The 19677-nt window shown below is 42.9% G+C and overlaps 1 protein-coding gene and 1 pseudogene across 1 annotated transcript in view; one reads left to right on the plus strand and one right to left on the minus strand.

Annotated features, from left to right (window-relative positions):
* Window positions 1-3856: 3856 nt before the first annotated feature.
* LOC114763910 (uncharacterized) lies at window positions 3857-3987 on the minus strand (annotated as a pseudogene).
* A 1806-nt stretch (window positions 3988-5793) lies between these two features.
* rtn1b (reticulon 1b) overlaps window positions 5794-19677 on the plus strand; it is a 34255-nt gene continuing 20371 nt past the window's right edge. Inside the window, exon 1 of the mRNA XM_029002553.1 lies at window positions 5794-6230. Within this exon, the coding sequence (XP_028858386.1) occupies window positions 6050-6230 (181 nt within the window). The 5' untranslated portion in view covers window positions 5794-6049. The remainder of the gene's footprint in view (window positions 6231-19677) is intronic.

Consider the following 19677-nt stretch of genomic DNA (forward strand, 5'->3'; position numbering starts at 1 on the left):
TATGGGACTGTAGCAGAGCCGTGATGCAGAAGAAATTGCTTTTCCAAGTGTCATAACCTGTACGGCAAGCAATACCGGAATTTAAGTCCCTGGACTTTAAGTGTCCTTCTGAGGACAGAGTTTGAGTCATAATCTCCACGTTGTGTTCAAACTTAATCTGGCATTGTGGCAATGTCACAAAATGATTTTGGGATTTTTGTTAAATATAGGGTAAAGGATAAACAGCATGATATGCAAATAATATTCATAAGATCGAGAGTTAATTGTATTTCCAATGCGTAGTATTTCCTGACCAAATGATGTTATTTATGACACATTCATGGTCTAAACATTACCATGGTTATCTCACGAGGCCCTCTGGTGGAAAAACGACATGGCTGCAGTAAAAGTGCTTTAGCAGCGGGTTTTATTTCATTCTTTTTCGAAGATGTACAACACATGGCACTTTAAAAAGTTTATTTATTTATACATTTATTAAATCATGCTATTCACAAAAATGAAGCTCGTCATTGACTTTGGCACATTAATCTACTTCAATCTATTTTATACTGTAAAATGATTAGATTTTATTACATTTACTTCATTCCTTGAGCCCATATGTAAATATACAAAAAAATATATACCTTATTCGGGCCTTTACATGAGCAGCGTTGAGCGACCCATTGCAATAGAAATGGACGGGCAAATTGGCCCGGAGTGGCAGTCCTCTGACACCGAGACACCACGCTTGTCATCTGGCCCTGTCAGGATGCCTCCGGTGATCCATTTGGAGCCCATTTCAGATTACAGATGTATATGAGTGGCGGGGGATTAGCGTCTGCTCCCAGGAGAGGTGTGCTAAAGCAGGATTATCCACTTGCTGTGCTCCCACTTGACCCAGCAGAATGGCCAGCAGCTGCAACCGGCCTTAACGGGGATTTTATTATTATTCTTTCTTTTTTTTTTTTTTTTTTTTTTTAGATGAAATGACTGCATGGTTAATGTTTAGTACGTGAGAGAGATAGTGTAAAGCATACGGACTCAACACACACTGAAAAGCTGCCACGTGCGCACACACGCCGTGCCCATAACGCAGTCTCCCGTCCAAATAATATTTTGGATGAAGGGAGATTTCGGATTTCAAAGCGGCATGCGGCGCGTAAAGAAACAGGACTCGCCAGAGTGTTGTTTGGGATAAGTGCTCTGGGTTTGAAAATGCGCCAAAATGACAGGCACTTTCAGTAGAGCCGGTGCGGTTTGAGGCAGCGCCGAACAAAGGCGCGATTGCACGGGCAAACTGCTGCTATTACCAAAGAATACAAGCAAATCTTTCCTCGGAAGCTGGGGAGGAGGGGGAGGAAGGCTCATCTCGTCTGCTTTCCATCACTTCCTCGTGCTTTTCCCATTGGGCCATGAGTCGCAAGGGATACGTGAAGAAAATTTGGACTTAAAAAATGAGATTAGTCATTTCCGAAAAAGAATGGCCTTTTCAGGATTTGTGTGTGTGTGTATGGTGGCTCTATATTGGTGTTAGATGCATGGCAACGTGATTGTGAATGTGTGTGCCTTGTACAAAAGTATATTTTTTCATGCGCAGCTTTAATCTGTGATATTGTGAAATCTCGACCGTCTCACTTTATTTCTTTAGCTGCTGATGCAAAAGGAAGACCTTGATCTTTAAGAAGTCCCTTGCCAATGGCCAGCCCTGAAAGGGGTACATCAAAGTCACTTCGTGGTGAGAGGAGAGCTGACATTGTGTACTTACAGGGAAGCACCACTGAGCATTAAACCAGGGCAGCTCACCCTTTTCCTACATCGGTGGCCGCCTATTGAGCGTCGCAATGTGTCGAGGCCCAGAGGATCGTTCTCCTTTAAAAGCCAAGCACTGCCAGTGATATTGGACATTTGGGGGCATTTGACATTCAGATGATGGTTTCCATGCCCGTTATATGCTCATCACCTTAAACGGGCAAGCCAAGATTTAACATTGAATTAACAGAAATGTTATAATGTGGTGTGTTTTTCGAAAGGCTTAGTCTCCTCCCGTTCACTGAAAGGGTCAGTGGTGGCTTTTAGCGGGTACGGAAGTGGACCCATGATCAAAAGATTGCGGGTGCAAATCCTTGACTGCCAAGGTGCCACTGAGGTCCCCTTGAACAAGGTACCAGCCGCCCACTGCTCCCTCGGGGGACCACATTTCACTTTGTCCACCGGGTGCCGTTCTGGGGTGTGTCACATGTGACAGCTAATCACTTGAACACATAGTTACTTAGTAGCTCACTCAAGGTCGAGCCCATCCCGGAACGCTGATATATACGCACAATGTTACGAACAATGCAGAGTCACCAATCCACCTAATTCACCTCACAAACACCAAAAACCTATTAAAGGCACGGCGTCACACTGACTTCTGTTTTTTTTTGTTTCCATTTCAGAAACTGTTCCTTCATATATTTATTTCTGCTTAAGACCAGAAATGTACCGCCATGGAGTGGCTCTGCCTCTGCACGAATGGGAAAAAGCATCTAGGCAATCGATGACACGGAGCACAGCAGTCGGCAAGAAGCAATAAACACACAAATGGCTTCGTACCTGAGATGGACAAAGACCATCTGTAATTACTTCTTCTGCTGGGAGCCTTTTTTTCCCCCGTCAGCTACTTATGTAGCAATTACACTGTTTGTTGACCTACAGAAATGGATTTGCCATCAAGTCGAAATCCAACATTAGACAAAAAAAAAAATGTAAAACATGCCACACGGCGCTTTAACAAGGTTTAATAAGAGTGCGCTGCTATGGGGCATGCTACTGCACACTTGTAATCTGTTGCATTTGCTAAGTGCACCGAAGGGACGGAGAGATATCAACTCACTCCGCCTCTGCCTTAAAGCATCTAGGCATGTGTGCAAGCAACCCCCCACCGTTTTTACAGTGCATGGTTATTTCTATGCCATGAAACGATCCCCTGACAGGGCCGCCTGTATGTAAGTTGCCCTTTTGTGTCATATTCTTTCAGAAGCAGGCTTGTGACAACGAGGGTAGCACAGACCCTCCAAACATCAGCCGTGGTGGGCAGCTACTGTCCTTAAACGGCTTTTTCACATTTCTCCACTTAATAATGTGTTTCCCTGTGAAAGTGACTGTTACTTGTGATACACAGCAGAACAGCACACGCTGCACACAGTGAAATTTGTGCTCTGTATTTAACCCATCACCCTTGGTGAGCAGTTGGCAGCCATGACAGGCGCCCGGGGAGCAGTGTGTGGGGACGGTGCTTTGCTCAGTTGTACCTCAGTTGCACCTTGGTGGATCGGGATTCGAACCGGCAACCTTCTGATTACGGGGCCGCTTCCTTACCCGCTAGGCCACCACTGCCTCAGAAGTCAGGGGAGAGCGCGAACGCAGTCCCCCACTACCAGGAATTATGTAGTCGAGATTCCCACATTTAAAGTGAAGTGATTGTCACATGTGATACACAGCAGCACAGCACACAGTGCACACAGTGAAATTTGTCCTCTGCATTTAACCCATCACCCTGAGTGAGCAGTGGGCAGCCATGACCAGCGCCCGGGGAGCAGTGTGTGGGGACGGTGCTTTGCTCAGTGGCACCTCAGTGGCACCTTAGCGGATCGGGATTCGAACCGGCAACCTTCTGATTACGGGGCCGCTTCCTTAACCGCTAGGCCACCACTGCCCCGGGATATCGCAGGGGGTGGTAGTAGCCTAGTGGGTAACACACTCGCCTATGAACCAGAAGACCCGGGTTCGAATCCCACTTACTACCATTGTGTCCCTGAGCAAGACACTTAACCCTAAATTGCTCCAGGGAGACTGTCCCTGTAATACTGATTGTAAGTCGCTCTGGATAAGGGCGTCTGATAAATGCTGTAAATGTAAATGTAAAATGTAAATGTAAAAATGGGTCAGCACAGCCGGAGTGCAATGGCTGAGCCTCGCCCTGGGTGAACCGCCTTCTTGATCACGGTATCTCCCCTGCCAGGTAAGTTCTGCACCTAGATTATGTAAAGATCTGCCGTTCCTCTTTAAACAAAACAGGTTGGTACTCAGAAGTATGCACTCTTTGGCAAAATGCTGAAATATCGAAGCTTGCATGTGGTTAGGACTGGCATGTGTCTTCCTCATGAATTCATAGTAAATGTAATCTAACATGTTTCTGTGTATGCACAGATACATGCAATTGCAAATGAAAACCCATTTGTGAATAATCAGAATAATTATATTCTGTGTAATTGATATTCTATTAAAAATTATTCTGCCAGTGGAATCATATATATATGATGTGTGTGTGTGTGTGTGTGTGTGTGTGTGTGTATATATATATTTATTTTTTCCCTCTGCCGCTGTCCATCAGTGGGTGGAGTTAAAATACTACATCCTAAACGTAAATGGCATATATATGAACATGATAGCGAGTTAAAGTTCCCCAGATCTAAATCCAATCGAGCATCTGTGTGGCAACCTGGAAAAACAAGTCCCAACATATTACCAGACTTGAAGCATCTGCACCTACTCTGTGGTGTGCAGTGGTGGCCTAGTGGATACGGAAGCGGCCCCGTAATCGGAAGATCGCCAAATCCCAATCCGCCAAGTTGCCACTGAGGTGCCACTAAACAAAGCACCGTTTCCACACACTGCTCCCCGGGCACCTGCCGACTGGGTGATGGTTAAAAGCAGAGGACACATTTCTTTATGTCACCGTGTGCTGTGTTGCAGTTAATCACAATGACTTTCACTTTCACTCTTGCTATATCATATACCATACAGATCTTGTAGAGTTGAGATGGTTCAGAACTGTTCTCAAAGCATAAGATGAATCAGCTCAGATTTAAAATCACTTTTATATTGTGGCTGATAAGATTATAAACATACTAATATGACATATTTCTTGGTAATGTTCTTGTTAATAAGGTGGTAATAGCCTAGTGGGTAACACACTCTCCTCTGAACCAAAAGACCCAGGTTAAAATTCCACTTACTATCATTGTGTCCCTGAGCAAGACACTTAACCCTGAGTGTCTCCAGGGGGACTGTCCCTGTAACTACTGATTGTAAGTTGCTCTGGATAAGGGCATCTGGTAAATGTTGTAAATGTAAATGTAATAAATAAATAATTTAATGTTCTTCATGTGTATTAATATATTATTACTATATTAATAAGCGTTTTATATATTGTTATATTACTGTATATATCTACAGTAATATATGTATTACATGCTTATAATCCGTTTATGGACATTGTGCATACTGAAAACCATGTCATGTAATCACGTGTTTTATTAAGTATATTTGCTAAGATCAACACCTAATTTTTCATGTGACAATGTAGTAATTCTACATTACAAATCAGAAGAGAATATTCAAACAGAACACTGTGTCATGGACACACCGATACAGTGTAAATGATACAGAATGAATATTCTGAAATACTCCAAAATCCATGAAACCGGACGCGTTCAGGCGCCATCTTGGTTGTGGCCCAAGGCCGCCACCAGATGGCGCCAGTTCGCCACTCAGCGCAAGACGCTTGGCGTCTGAATTTTTTTCAAACTCTCAACAAACATGTTTCATTCAGAGCTGTCTAAAAATAACATTCCGGCGGTGTTTTATTTATTTATTTGCATGCGCGCATGCAGAGAAATTGCAATTTATAAAAGGCGTATAAAGGCGTATCATTAACAAACCAAACCCATAAACTGTTCCGCGCCGATGATCATTTCCACTACGAGTACACGCAGTGGCTACTAGCAGCCGTGTTCGTGCACCGTAAGAGCGCAGCGCAGCCCAGCTACAAACAGTTAACAGTCCTGCTGCCGCCGCCGCCGCCGCCGCTGCTCTCCTTGCCCACCACAAGCTACAGACGCGGTGACGTCAGCACCGAAACACTGAACTAAACGAGCCATTTCCACGCGAGGAGAGCTCGGTGTCGCGCTCCTCTCCCCTAGACCGGCACCCCCGTCGTCCGCCCTCTCGTCGTGTTTCCGTCTCGTTCCTCGCCTTCTTCATTTCCCCGGGGGGAGTACACCGCGCACCGCCGACAACCGGACGAGTTATGACGGCGAAGCCGAACGAGGACGCGGTGGGCTCGTGGTTCGGGGACGACTACGACCAGCTCGACCGCCTCGGCGGCTCGGGGGACAGGCAGCGGACGACGGGCTGGAAGGACGACGCCGGCGAGGAGGCTCGCTTCTCCCGCCACCCGCTCCCTGTTGTCATGGAAACTGCATCTACAGGTAATCCGGGCAACCGATGTGGCCCAGCGCATCCTAAAGCCTCCATCCTCCTCCTCCTTAACTCCATATAAAAGCCACGGATAAAGAGCGGAGGTAAAAAAAAAAAAAAGACCGAGTCGGTGTCAGAACAAGGGCGTCGAACTGTCCCGAAACGGAACTGTGTATTGTTTTTGGTGTCGGCTAACCTGCTAACTCGCGCGCCCGGCTAATTCTGTACTAGGGTTTTCCGGTTATGTTGCAAATTTCTCCTCCAACTACGGGGTATCTGTTTAGGGCGTGGGGGATTTTACGTGGCTTTAGCCCTGCAAAGAAATGATCGTTTAATTTTTTTTTTTTTACTTAGAGTTTGATGTAAAGCACAGGGATGAGTTGAATGTATTTTTGCACTGGATTCAACACTTGACTATTCAGGGGATCTTTATGACTCGTTTTCTGTAAAAGTTCATTTACAAGGTTAATCCAGGAGGGAAACATATTTGGACAAGGATTCCTAAAATTCTAGGGTAGGTCCGTCATATTGGTATGCAGCATCATAAATAATAACTTATCAGTTCAAAGAGATCCTAAGGGAGATAATCAGAGACAATAAATTGTCTGACTGTTCCGTGGTGCTTGAAGTGAAGTGACTGTCATTGTGAAGCACACGGTGTCACCACGAAACGGGTCATCTGCTTTTAACCATCACCCTTAGTGAGCAGTGGGCAGCCATGACAGGTGCCCGGGGAGCAGCGTGTGGAGGACGGTGCTTTGCTCAGTGGCACCTCGGCGGATCGGGACTCAAACTGGCAACTTTCGATTATTGGGCCGCTTCCTAAACCGCTAGGCCACCACTGGGCGTCTTTGTTTATCGGCATGCATCGTTGGAACTCGTAGACAATCTTCTCTGGCTGAGCATGGTTGCCCTAAACCGTCTGATTTAAGCAGACCGGATGGACACTCATTCGTGCCGGAGGCATGGCGGAGAGAGCCCGGGTCCTGGTGGATAATTTCACTGGCTAAAGATTTGCCACCATGTGCTTGCGGTCTCTTCTCCTTCCTCGCTCGCTCGCTCTCTCTCTTTCTCTCTCTCTCCGTCTCTCCTTACGGCGCATCGCTGCCTCAGTCCATTCATATTCAACGAGATGGCAAAATGGACTGGAGCGTCTGCCGAGGCCCCTTCATTATTATTTTAAAGCTTCTTATTTTAGACGTCCTGGGCAACTTGGCCGAGGTCTTTTCTGTTCTGCACTGAGGCATGTCAAAACGTTTCAGGCAGCTTTTTTTATTAGTGTAACGCGCGCCCTTTCTCCTCAGGTCATTGCAAGATCAATATGCACCATTATGGCTGTACATCTGCTTTCAAAAAGCAGGTATTGACTCGGGTTCCTATATATATATATATATATATATAAATTAGGAACCTGATAGCCCAGAGAGAGAGAAATAAAATCCCTGGTCGAGCTAAAAGAAACTCGGACCATCCTTATTCCATTGATCCATAAGCTGGTTCCATCAATGTTTGCGATGCTTTAGTGTAGGTTATTGAGTAAATTAGTTTTTTGGGGGTAAAGCGAATGAATGCAGTCATGTTAAAGGCGTTCTTTTTCACCCCTTATTTAAATGACGGTCCTTCTAACCTGCCCTGACCTACAACTGCATTGCAAAATAAATGCAAAAAAATAAAACATTGGATAGTCACCATCGTTTGCTCTATCACCACTCCTGACAGCCACGTAGGAAGATCTGCAGTTGAACAACCCTTACAAATTTCCTGCAGCGAAACACCGGCACATGCACGCACATGCATGCTTTAAGGGAGCTACTAGTATCTTATGCAACAGCCCTTCTGGGGTCAGAACTTTGACAGAACTGCACATGAACAGGTGGAGGGGGCGGGAGAGGAAACATTCACAGCACAGTGGAAGAAACTTCCAAGTTCTGCATGACATTCAGTATGTGGTGGAAACATAAAGAGATTGGTTTACAAATCTAAGTTGATTTAGAGGATCAAATGATGCATCAAGAACCGCGCAACTGCATGCATGAAGGTCCCCAAAGAACCCACCAAATATGGCTGGGTTTTTAACCGTTACAGGAACGTCAGTGCTTTGCTGACAAGTTCTAGGGTGGCTCTGCTGAGACTTTATGAATACCACGATGTCCCTCCAAATGTGATATCATCAGGAAAGTCACCCGGGATTTATCACATCTTGGTCCTGAAGAAGGCCTGTGCACATGTGCCAGTTAGACAGACTTTCAGATTGTATTTTTCAGTAAATTCATGTTTAGTGAGACCAGGGTGGGGTGGCACCGCTAACAATCACCACATTCATGATGAATAATCAAGATATTTCTTACAGAAATAATCAATATTGAAAATCCAGTGACACTAACAATAGGGAGTTCAAATGCATCTCTGGCAAGCTGAGGCATGAGTGTTTTTTTAATCAGCATCTTGTAATATCTGCAAAAAAAAAATCTGACACTATTTGTCTTGCTTTTGATATTTAAGTCAACAAAATCTGGTGTCTCTTCTTGTTTACAGTGTCGGTAGCAGTTGCCAGCATGTGTAATATTTTCACAAAGTGGGTGGATATGATGAAACAAAGTTGAAAGAAGGGACCGTCTTGCTTGAATAGTCCTGTATATTCTGAATAAATGTAGTTGATTAGGGTTTGAATCCCACTGCTGACAGATTTTCTGGTTTGGGGCAGTGGTGGCCTAGTGGTTAAGGAAGCTGCCACTGAGCAGCCAATGAGCAAAGCACCGTCCCCACATGCTGCTCCCCGGGCGCCCGGTCATGGCTGCCCACTGCTCACCAAGGGTGATGGTTAAATGCAGAGGACACATTCCGTTGTGTCACCGTGCGCTGTGCTGCAGTGTGCAACACAATGACAATCAATTCACTTTCACTGTATTCTGGACTCTTTACAGTTAATTTTTTTCACAATTTGAGCAAGGCTTCGCTGTTCTGATAACAGGAATTACGGTATTTTAAAGATCCTGATATGCTGATGATAGTGACATCTTTATCACTATCATGGCTTGTAGAGAAGAGCACTAGTGCTGTTTCTGCTGTAGTACTCTAGAAAGTGTGGGATCCATATATACTTGCCTATTGAATCAATAAGTGTGGCCTTAAGTGGTTCTTTCCTGTGCGAAAGGCGGTTCATACAGAATCATGTTACTCCTGAAATATTCATGAGGCCGCATTTGAAATTCTTTGCACATTTTCCATCCTTACTTTCGCCATTTTCGACTCTGGATCCCAGGCAAGAGCGGTGTACTGTAAAGCTGTATCTAATTTTAGAGTTGGGAAGCAGTCATGATGGCATTCAGATTAGGAAGCGCCACTGTGATAAAGCAGCCATTACTGAGCACTTAATGTCCCGTGCCAGTGCTTTGACAACACATTAGGGCATGAAAGTCGATACTAGAAATTTCCACATTGAGCCTACGGCCTCGCTCAAAGCCGAGCACCTGACTGACATGGGCGAGGGTGAGTGTGGGGGTGATGGCTGACAGCCCTACAGTACAACCCGGATTACGAGCTCCGAGCTGTCTCAATACGAATGTGCTGACTGACGGGGCGAGGCTGTAACCCCAGGTTAGGCGTATCTCTGACCGGAGGCACTGGAGTCGTCATGTCTGTTGATCGAACAGAAGCCCATTCCATTGCAAAGTTATGGAGGTAGCTGGCCAGATAGACCAACTGTGAACCAATTGAAATAAATTTTACATCTGAAATGCTGAAATGTATTATCCAGTAATCATTCATTTTTATTCCCTGATAGGCTAATGAAAATTAATCTAATATAGATGTTATGATCTTCACAATTATTTTTTACAGCTATTCCTGTTATGGAATTCATAGATATGATTGTATAGACTCAATTTTGTATTAGACTTAGATACAAATGTGATATCTTTGCAATTCAATAAACTGTGATAAATAAATAACTAAATAGAATTACATCATTATGATAATCACTATATCATTGGGAAAATAGAGTTTCGCACTTTTTATTCTTTCAAAAAAACTATTTTTTTTTACACAGGTTGAAGTGTCCAAATGAAATTTGGATATATTTATACTAGATTCTAGCATATTGTTAATGACCAGATATCGTAAAGCATTGCTGTACTGCATTTTGGTCCCATATCTAGTATGTACCTGCTGAATAATATAAAAACCTGCTTCATAAACTGCTATTTGTGATACATTAGTTCTATTATATTCAAAAACTGCTTACACTGAAAAACTCTGGCTGAACATAAAAAATGAAGTAATCTGTCACACAAACTAAAATCATTTTTTTAAGTTCAGCCAGTGTTCACTTTTTTTTACAGTGTATGGCTAAAAGTAAACCTTAGCTGTTGTTAGTTTGCTCAAAGCTGCTTTAAGCTTGACTAAGCTGTCTAATTTATGTCAATGAGTAAATAGTTTTTTACTTTACCATAATGCTACTCACAGCAGGTTTGTTTGGTTTATTCACATTATGGAAATGCTAAAATTGATAAGTTTAGCCAGTGTTCACTTCTTACAATGTAGTGGGATGCCGCTGTTGGGTTGTTATGTGCTTTTTAGGACATTAATGCTTGTCAGAGCCAGTGTTAGAGAGCAGATTATTATAAATAATATTATTATATTAGATCCAACTGGGACAAATGTGTGAATTTTAATTGCCCACCGGTCTGCAAACGATCGAACGATCGCTGTGCTGTTGTCTCAAACCGCAGACATACAAGAAGTACAAACTGTTGCTGCCTGTAACACAATAATGCTGTGTCCAGGGGAACAGCAAGATTTCCATACTTCTAGGACAACCAGGCGCTCATTATTGAAGCCTCTTCACAGAGCTTCCGTTAAATCCCAGGGGAGGCGCACCACTGAAACATAACCAATTAATATTCGGGCCGTATAAACAATGCGTCCTGCGCCTGAAACATGGGCAACAAAGGCCACTTTTGTTCGGGGTTCGTGTTGCGTTCCCTCTGTGGCTCGTTCAGGCTACAAAGTACAGGTTGCCGGACGAAGAAGGCTCCGCAAAAGGCCAGATTTGTACGTGTAGTCGTGAAGCAATGTGGCAGCCCGCTCACAGACGTCCACAGGCTCCAAGACAGCCGCCATAATTGCAGTGGCGCGCGGCCGCGTGGAAGGACTTAATGCGCCCGCTTACGTAATGTCCAGGACGGCATGAGGCGGCAGAATGGCAGGAAAGCCGGACGTCATCATTTCCTCTTTACGATGCCACGCCTTGTCTTTTGTTTGTAGGCGCTGTTCACAGAGCCCTAACTTGGCTGACATCCCGATCGAGGGGTGGGGGCCGTTGCCGGCGCGTTTGGATCCGGCGCGTGTGCCGTATATATATATCACGGTGATGAATCTGACGTCCGAAGGACGGACGGAGACCGGCAGCACGGGGCCGAGGGCAGCGAGCCTGCGGCGGTCCCTCCGTACCGCCTGATCCGCGAATTAAACTTCCTAACTCGGCCCTAGCGCTGCTGGCACTACGTTCAAATAACAGTTCGCTGATACCTTGTCACCTTGTCCAATGTGTCCTTCGCATTAAATGAATATTTGTCTGGAGCAGACAGCAGTGTGCCTGGACACGGCACGGAAGCGTTCAGATTCAGGCTGCACTATATTTCCAGCTGAATTCCAGAACAATGGCTCTGGAATTGGAATAGCCTTCGTTATAATCTGGCAAGCCGGCACTAGACTGCAGAATTGAGTGTGGCCGTGTTCCTGTCCTCAAATGACACGCCTCCAGCCTGACAGCTAGACAGGTCGGGAATGAAATTTGCCATCTGTTACTGCGAACGCACGGGCCAATATCACTGTTTCACTATTTATGTGGGCTAACCTTAATCCATCATGGTATTGATGTCATTCCAGGATGTAAGGCAGCCCGGGGGGACGTCAGATCAGCCAACAGAGAAGGTTTCTGCTCTTTCCAGAATTTGATACGACATGATTTGGTTTATATTGCACATCAACCAAATGAATGTATGGCGTTGCACTCCATAAATAATGCAAGAGCAGAGGTGGAGGTAAAAATGTCGTCTCACTACTCATTTGGTTGTTCGGAACAAAATATTTGGTCTGGATTTTAATTTTAATTAACACTGAAATGTCCATCTTGTGCATAATTAAAAGAGAACATGGCTGTACATTTATTTATTTATTTGGTGACGGAATTAAGATATTCTCTCCACTGGCTGTCAGAGGTTCTAGAATAACTTTATTCTCTCTTTATTCAAGCTGTCCCTCCATTTAAGTCGTGACATCACTGGGTCCAAGCATGCCTCATTACTTTATGCTGTAGTGCTGTGTCGTCTGAGCAGATGTGAGTCCAAAAAATCTCCACAGATATCATTTTATAGTGTTTTAGAGGTTATAAGAAATGGCTTTAAGTTAAGTTATGATTCTGAAAAAAATTGAGAAAAACACGTTTTGATGGCAGATACCCCCGGTATAAGATTTTAAGTTGGGTTTTATAGGGCGTTCGTAGGGCAACCTAATGTTAGACTTAACAAGCAGTATGGGAAAAGACGGAGGCGGGAATTGTGTCAATTAACGGACACAGTTGCTGTTCACTCCCATTGGGAGTCTGAAACCTTCATTGTCTGCCATGGGTTTAGGTGAGGTCGTGGACAGTTTGTCTCTCTGATGTCATCTGTGGCAACATATAATGTTTATGTGTCTGTGTGTTGTTCATTCCAAAATGGCTCTTTTCGAAACACACCACTATAATCATATTATTCCATAAAATACCTTTGTCCATATCACGTGTATTATATAATCTGTTGAATTATTCTTGTGTTGCTAGGCAACTGTAACTTTTATTAATCGAGAAAATAATCGTTTGTTTTGATCTTTATAATCAGAGTAACAATGGATCTCTTACAATTTCATTTATTGAACGTGAGTGTATTTAATCGTGCTGAAACCACCAACATTTTATTAAAGCTGTAAACTCTGGATTCAAATCGCACCTCAGCCATGAAATAAAACCACTGTAACTCGTGGCCTCTCTTGCCCTATTCTCGACCACAGTTTTAATGTTGAGTGCCGGGCCCATTAATGAAGTCCAGGAGGCAGATTCAGATTCACTTCCTAAGTTCTGAAGACACTCAATTATCCACTTTTTAACATTTTTGCCTGCTGAGCTGTGGCAGGAAATGAATAACTATCACATTTTATATTGCTGTCAAAGTAAATTGCATTTTGAAGAAAAGAAAGGTCACATTAATTCAGCAGCATAGCCTGGAAAATGGACAACCATTAAAACCATGGCACTGATGACAATTAAGGAGAAAAAATGTCATTAAAGTGGAGTGAAGCAGGGAGAAGCAGGAGGCATAATACAGTATTCTCACAAACATGACACACAATGGTCTAAAACTAAATCTAATTCAATTAAATCTTGACACAAGCAAATCATCCGGTGGAGACATGGTAGAGAAAGACAAGATATTTGCGGTGAGTTAATATACATTCAAACGCAAGTGAATTAAGAATAAGATATTAGTTGAATGATGTAAGTGTATTTTGAAATAGGGCAGATCTTGGATTTGAGTCCTATTCTATAGAATCTCAGTCTATAATCTTAATGTCTAATCTAGAGTATAGAAGTTGCCACGTAAAGTCAGTCTTTTGATATACTGTGACATGAACAAAGTTTAATAGGATTGGATTTTTTTTTGTACCGACCAATCTCACCGCTGGGTCCCTGCATGCGCCACGCTCACCACAAAATTAAATGCTGCAGGAAAGCCTCATTTTTTTGCACTGTATCTGTTTTGTTGCTTCTCTATCAGACAAAGTACAGAACAGTTGAAATGACTCTTTACTGTTTACTTTCTCCACGCTCTAAAGTGTAAAAACTAAAAGTAATACTTACAGCAAATACCCTTTCCAACTCTGTCTTTCAATTCTGTTTGCTCTAGGAAATAATTCACTTCGGCACCTTAATCGAATCATTACCTCAGTCTGGTTATAGACCTTAATCAGATTATTCTGTGCATGTAGTGGATATCGTGGGGGAGATGGAACCTGACCCTGGAAACTTCACACCACGGCCGGTTCAGCATTGCCAATTCACCTAATGTGCAGGACTGTTGGAGGAAAGCAGGGCATGTTCACACGTGCTTTTACACAATTTAGATTCAGCAGACCAGCAGAACTATCCCACATTCTAAAAGTGCACTGGACACTTGAAATTAAGCTATCAAAATACCAAAAATGCCTTAATCATTGCACAAAGGCAAAGGACCAAGGGAGCAGCTGCCTGAAGGACATTTTGAATGCAGTCATATTCTGGCCATCATGTCATTACTCTGCTTCCGGACTACCAGCACTGCTGTATTTTTTCAGTATACTGAATATATTTTGAATATACAGTATATTCAGTGGGGTTTTGCCATAATGTTGATGTAATGTTACTAAAAAGCCATAATAGCATTGATCCCTTCTGTCATAATTAAGACATTGGTCTAAATACAATTCCAAATCCTTTAATTGCAAAATTATTCTTATGCAGTATTTTTGGTTTCCTGCATCTGCCATCCGGCTACACAGATGATGTCACTTGATGATGTCTGTACACAGTTGCGTTGTTAACATTCATGCTAATATACTTGTGTCTGTACTGTGTCACCTATGAACCAGAAGACGACAAAGTCACAGATTCAAATCCAACTTACTACTTGTGTTCCTGACCAAGACACTTAACCCTGAGTGTCTCTAGGTGGGACTGTCCCTGTAACTACTTATTGTAAGTCACTCTGGATAAGGGCATCTGATAAATGCTGTAAATGCTTGCACATTTTCACTTCATGTACAAACAGGTCAATTTCCACACTGTTTTAATAGCAATAGATCTTGCATGTGGAGATGCACATTTTACACCTAAAACACACCTGTCCAACTGTCCAAAACCTTCTGCTATGCGCTAGATCATCAAAATAAGACCCTTGGACTGTAAATAGAACAGCATTAAAAGGGTGCAACTTCATATTTGCTTGGTTACACCAATGTTGTACGACACACTACACATGTAACAGCAGCACTGCCAACCCCTTCTGACACCTGTTCCAGAGTACGGAGTCAAGCCTCGCCCCCTCGCCATCTGTTTCACCTGAGCACTACAACATAAAATCACTTCCTGTTTCTCACCTAGTTGTCTGGTCTTGTTCTGTCTCCGTCGCCGGTTTTGTCAAAGAGCCTAACGGCCATCTGAGACTTTCTCTAGTCCCGGTCGTGTGTTTCTCTAACAATCTGGTTCTCCGTCCACGTGTCTTTTTGCCATTGTTAGGACAGCTGTGTTCCCCTCCCTGTTCACTGAGTGTGTATTCAGTATTGCTTTCCCTGTTTGTTTCCCGGGCGTCGTCTGCTTGATCCCTTCTGTCGTCCTAAACGTATAGGGCCAGCAGATCTCACTTTTCTCCCATTTGTGTCTGAGTGATTGCAGTCCATCTTTTCTTCTTCCCCTCTCCAACCTCTCTTCTCCAAAAGTACTTGTTATAAGTCCTTTTGCTCTACTGGCCCCTGGTCCCAGTTCTCTTGTTTAAGTCTGTGTCATGATACACTAGGCTAAGTTTCTGAGACTTAAAAAAGCACTCCTTACTTCTCATGTCACAGAAGTGAAAAATGTATGCGCGTTGCGCAATTACATAATTCTAAACGTGCGAGAGAAGCAATGACAGACATTGTTATAGTTAACTTACTGAAACAGTATTGTTTGACAATGGAAATTGTAGCCTGCAAAACTGGAATTTAAGTATCGATGCCTGTGCTAATTGATATAAAAATTGATACAAAGTTTTAGTATCGATTAGTGTCTGAGAATCGTTTTTTTACAACATTACAACAAGCTATACTAGTATAAAGAGGTTTCATCTGTTTCTAAAGCTGAAACTGTCGCAAAGCAGTTAACAGATTAGCAGATGGCAGCGTTCATTTGCTGTAGACCTGCTCCTCCCATAGGATTCCATTCAAACAGTAGTCTTGGCCTCCAATCTAAGGCCTTCCTGAGACTTGACATGTGTTATAGAAATGGTTATAGAAATGCCTTTTTTCCTGCTTAACTGTTCCTTTAAATTATTTAAAAATGGCTCAGTATCACTACATTTACTACAGTTTTTCCAGTACTTGTATGTAGAGGTCAAGTAGCATCAAATCCTTGCTTCTTGTGCACAGCCACGGGTGCTTGCTATGTCCCCATTTTTACGTAAGGTCAGCTGTGAAACACAAGGGCACTTTATCATGACTGGAAAGGAATCTGGCAGGCTCAGTGCCAGACTGGAGCCGCTCAAATTATTTACCTGCTGACCTCAACAAACAGGATATGCATGGATGTTGCCTTTAAACACAGGACCCCATTTGTCCATATCATCCACTTTCTCCTGTCAGGGTTATAGGACAGCTTATCTCAGCACTTCAGGAACATCAGCCCATCACAGGGTGAATGCATGCACAAGTCACCTAAAGTGCATGTCATTCTGGCTAGATCCGTTGGCTTTTAATTTGGACAACTGTTAGAGCCAATTATAGATAGGACTCTCTCAATCTTACTCTAACTTACACTAGCCTCTTTTTTATAGAGACTGTTATATAACCATAGTGTGAACTGGAGTGTTTAAGGAGTCTGAAGAGACAGTCTGATGGAAGCCTTTGTTGTTTCATGAAAATAATGGAGGATTGTAATAGCCTGTATTCATGGGGAGAGTCCTGTGGAAACTTTCATTTGCATATTTTTTAAATAAATACCATTCACATAATTAATTTTTGCACTTGTGAATGGAACATTTTATGGTAATACATATATCATCGTTATTGTGCAATGATTATTGGGATAGGTTATACTAACATAAAAAAATATACTTAATTTTGAAAAGTTAATACCACTCTTGCTCCTCTCTTTCTGTACATTTTTAACCCCGATCTGTCATTCCTTCTCTCCCATCGACAGTCCTCCACGTACCTTTGCCAGAGGTGACTCATGTGTTATGGTGTGGGCTGATGGGAATCTGCAACGTGGGCATGAGTGTGTGTGACGCTGTTACACTCACACCTGAGTGCGTGCCCACATACACAGAGACACGTTACTGTACGTGGGTGCACTGCGGGCGAACGGAGTAGAATATAGAGCCCCTGACGGGTGGAGAGTCGCGCCCACAGGCGCCATTAAAACTGCTCAGCAGAAGCCGCCACCCAATTTCTCCGAATGCTCGAGTTCTCATGAATTTTATTACTGCTGAGTGCGCGCTGAATGCTAACCTGGCGGCGATGAATCGCCGCGCTTAGCACGGGAAGTGTTAGCATTAGAAATAAGGAACAGATGGCCGCTTGTGGTCCTGCGCTGCCCAGCACCTAGCGCGATTGCTGGAAATTGCCCCTATGGCCTAAGGACATTAGCCATTTCCTGTCTGTCACCACCACAGCTGCAGTTGGTTGGGGCGTGGAAAGGGGAGCTCGCGAAAACAGAGCCACGTTCAATAATCCAGCTGCAGTTTTCCCACATCCTGAAGGTTAAGAATAGATAGTGTCCCAGTGGGAGCCATTTATCCAGACTATGTAGGACATAGGTGTCGAGGAGCACCAACAGGACCACCATATACAAAGTGACTAATGTGCTCCCCCTCTCTCTTTCTCTGTACAAATGTAATTTGTCCAGAAGATCCCTTCAGTCCATTTACATACATACTTTCTATTTTGCAAATATTGTCTCAAATATCATTCATTCTCTCTCTCTCTCTCTCTCTCTCTCTCTCTCTCTCTCTCTATATATATATATATATATATATATATATATATATCATATATATCATATATATATATATCATATATATCTATCTCATTACTGCTCTTCCATCAATGAATACCAGTTGTTATTATATGGTCTAGGTTGTATATTAAATGGCTTTTTTCACTAACTTGACCACATTCACGTCTGGTAAATACCGTAAATGTTACGGCGTGCACCATGTCAGTTCACTTGCTCGTGTACTTCTTTATTTATTTCTGCAGAAACTGCACTGACTGCTATGCACTGGTCTGGCATTATGGGCTAATGCTAGCCTGACTCGGGGTGGTTGGCATCGTCAGCATCCAATGTCTCCTTTAGGCAGATGATGCGAAATCCCCAGTGCCTTTGACACCACTGCAGAACAACATAGTCCAGTAGAAATACACGGGCAGCAAATAGAGGTCAGAGAATAGAGGCCTCAAGCAGAAATAACAGCTGCAAACAGCATTTTGTTCTAAATTCATAGTCATGTGGTTGTTAAATTAAAATAAAATTCAACCTGTTATTTTGAAATCATATGTTATATCATTATATCAACAATACAATGTGGTATAAAATGTAATAAACAGGGCGGTAGTAGCATGTTCAAACCCCACTTACTACCATTGTGTCCCTGAGTGTCTCCAGGGTCTCTGTCCCTGTAACTACTGTTTGTAAGTGGCTGTGGATAAGGGCGTCTGATAAACGCCATAAATGTGAATATAATAAACCATGTTTTAAATTAGACTAATGTGTTGTTGTGGGTGCTAATTTTTATAATATTTGATTCTCAATAATTATTCAAATAATAATTGAATTAGTGAAACATTTTCAGTCATAGATTAACAACACCGACGCTTTATTTGTGTAAGCTGAGTTGGGAGTGTTGTGCTGCGGCAGAGGCAGTCTGGCTACCCTCTCATCATCAGAGATGACAAGTCTCAGGGCTGCCGCGTGGAACAATCCTTGTCTGTTTGGCTGCGGTCACATGCAGATCCCATTAGTTCTCTATGGCTGAGCCGCCCGTGTCCCCTTCTGCTCATTCTACTGGCCTCAACACACATTCGCCCACTCCCACACACATACACACACACACTCACGCACACACAAGTACACAAAAGATGGGATTACTGTTCTCTCAAAATAACACAAAACTGACCTAAACACACAAGTCTGACACACACACATAATTGGGGCCTTTTATGGATGCACACTAACAAGATAATTACAGCAAATTTATGTATCCATGCTAACAAGACAATTACAGCATGGTTTTATTTTTTCAGAAATCAGCTCTCACCCACGCTGTAAATATATACTGACATATTAAAATGTAAAGCACTGGCAGTGCAAGATGAAGTCAATGTGATTTTGTGGTGATTTTCATACATGTTGCACTTATGCATTTGGTATTGACTTGACACGTTCTTTAAATGAATTCGCTGTTTTTGAGGTTTTAACATGACCAAGATGCATTGAATCTGGCTGCTGACCCAGTTAGTTAATTACACATATATATATATATATTTTTTTTTTTATAATTTTTTTTTTTTAAAACAGCATCAACATCAATGTTATTATTATTGTCATCCACATCTGCAATAAACTATTTTTTTATATTGCAGCAAATGTGCTATGAAAGTATTCTCTTAGAAACATATTTCACTTAGGTATAT

This window comes from Denticeps clupeoides, chromosome 14 (assembly GCF_900700375.1).
Source record: "Denticeps clupeoides chromosome 14, fDenClu1.1, whole genome shotgun sequence".
Lineage (NCBI taxonomy): Eukaryota > Metazoa > Chordata > Actinopteri > Clupeiformes > Denticipitidae > Denticeps > Denticeps clupeoides.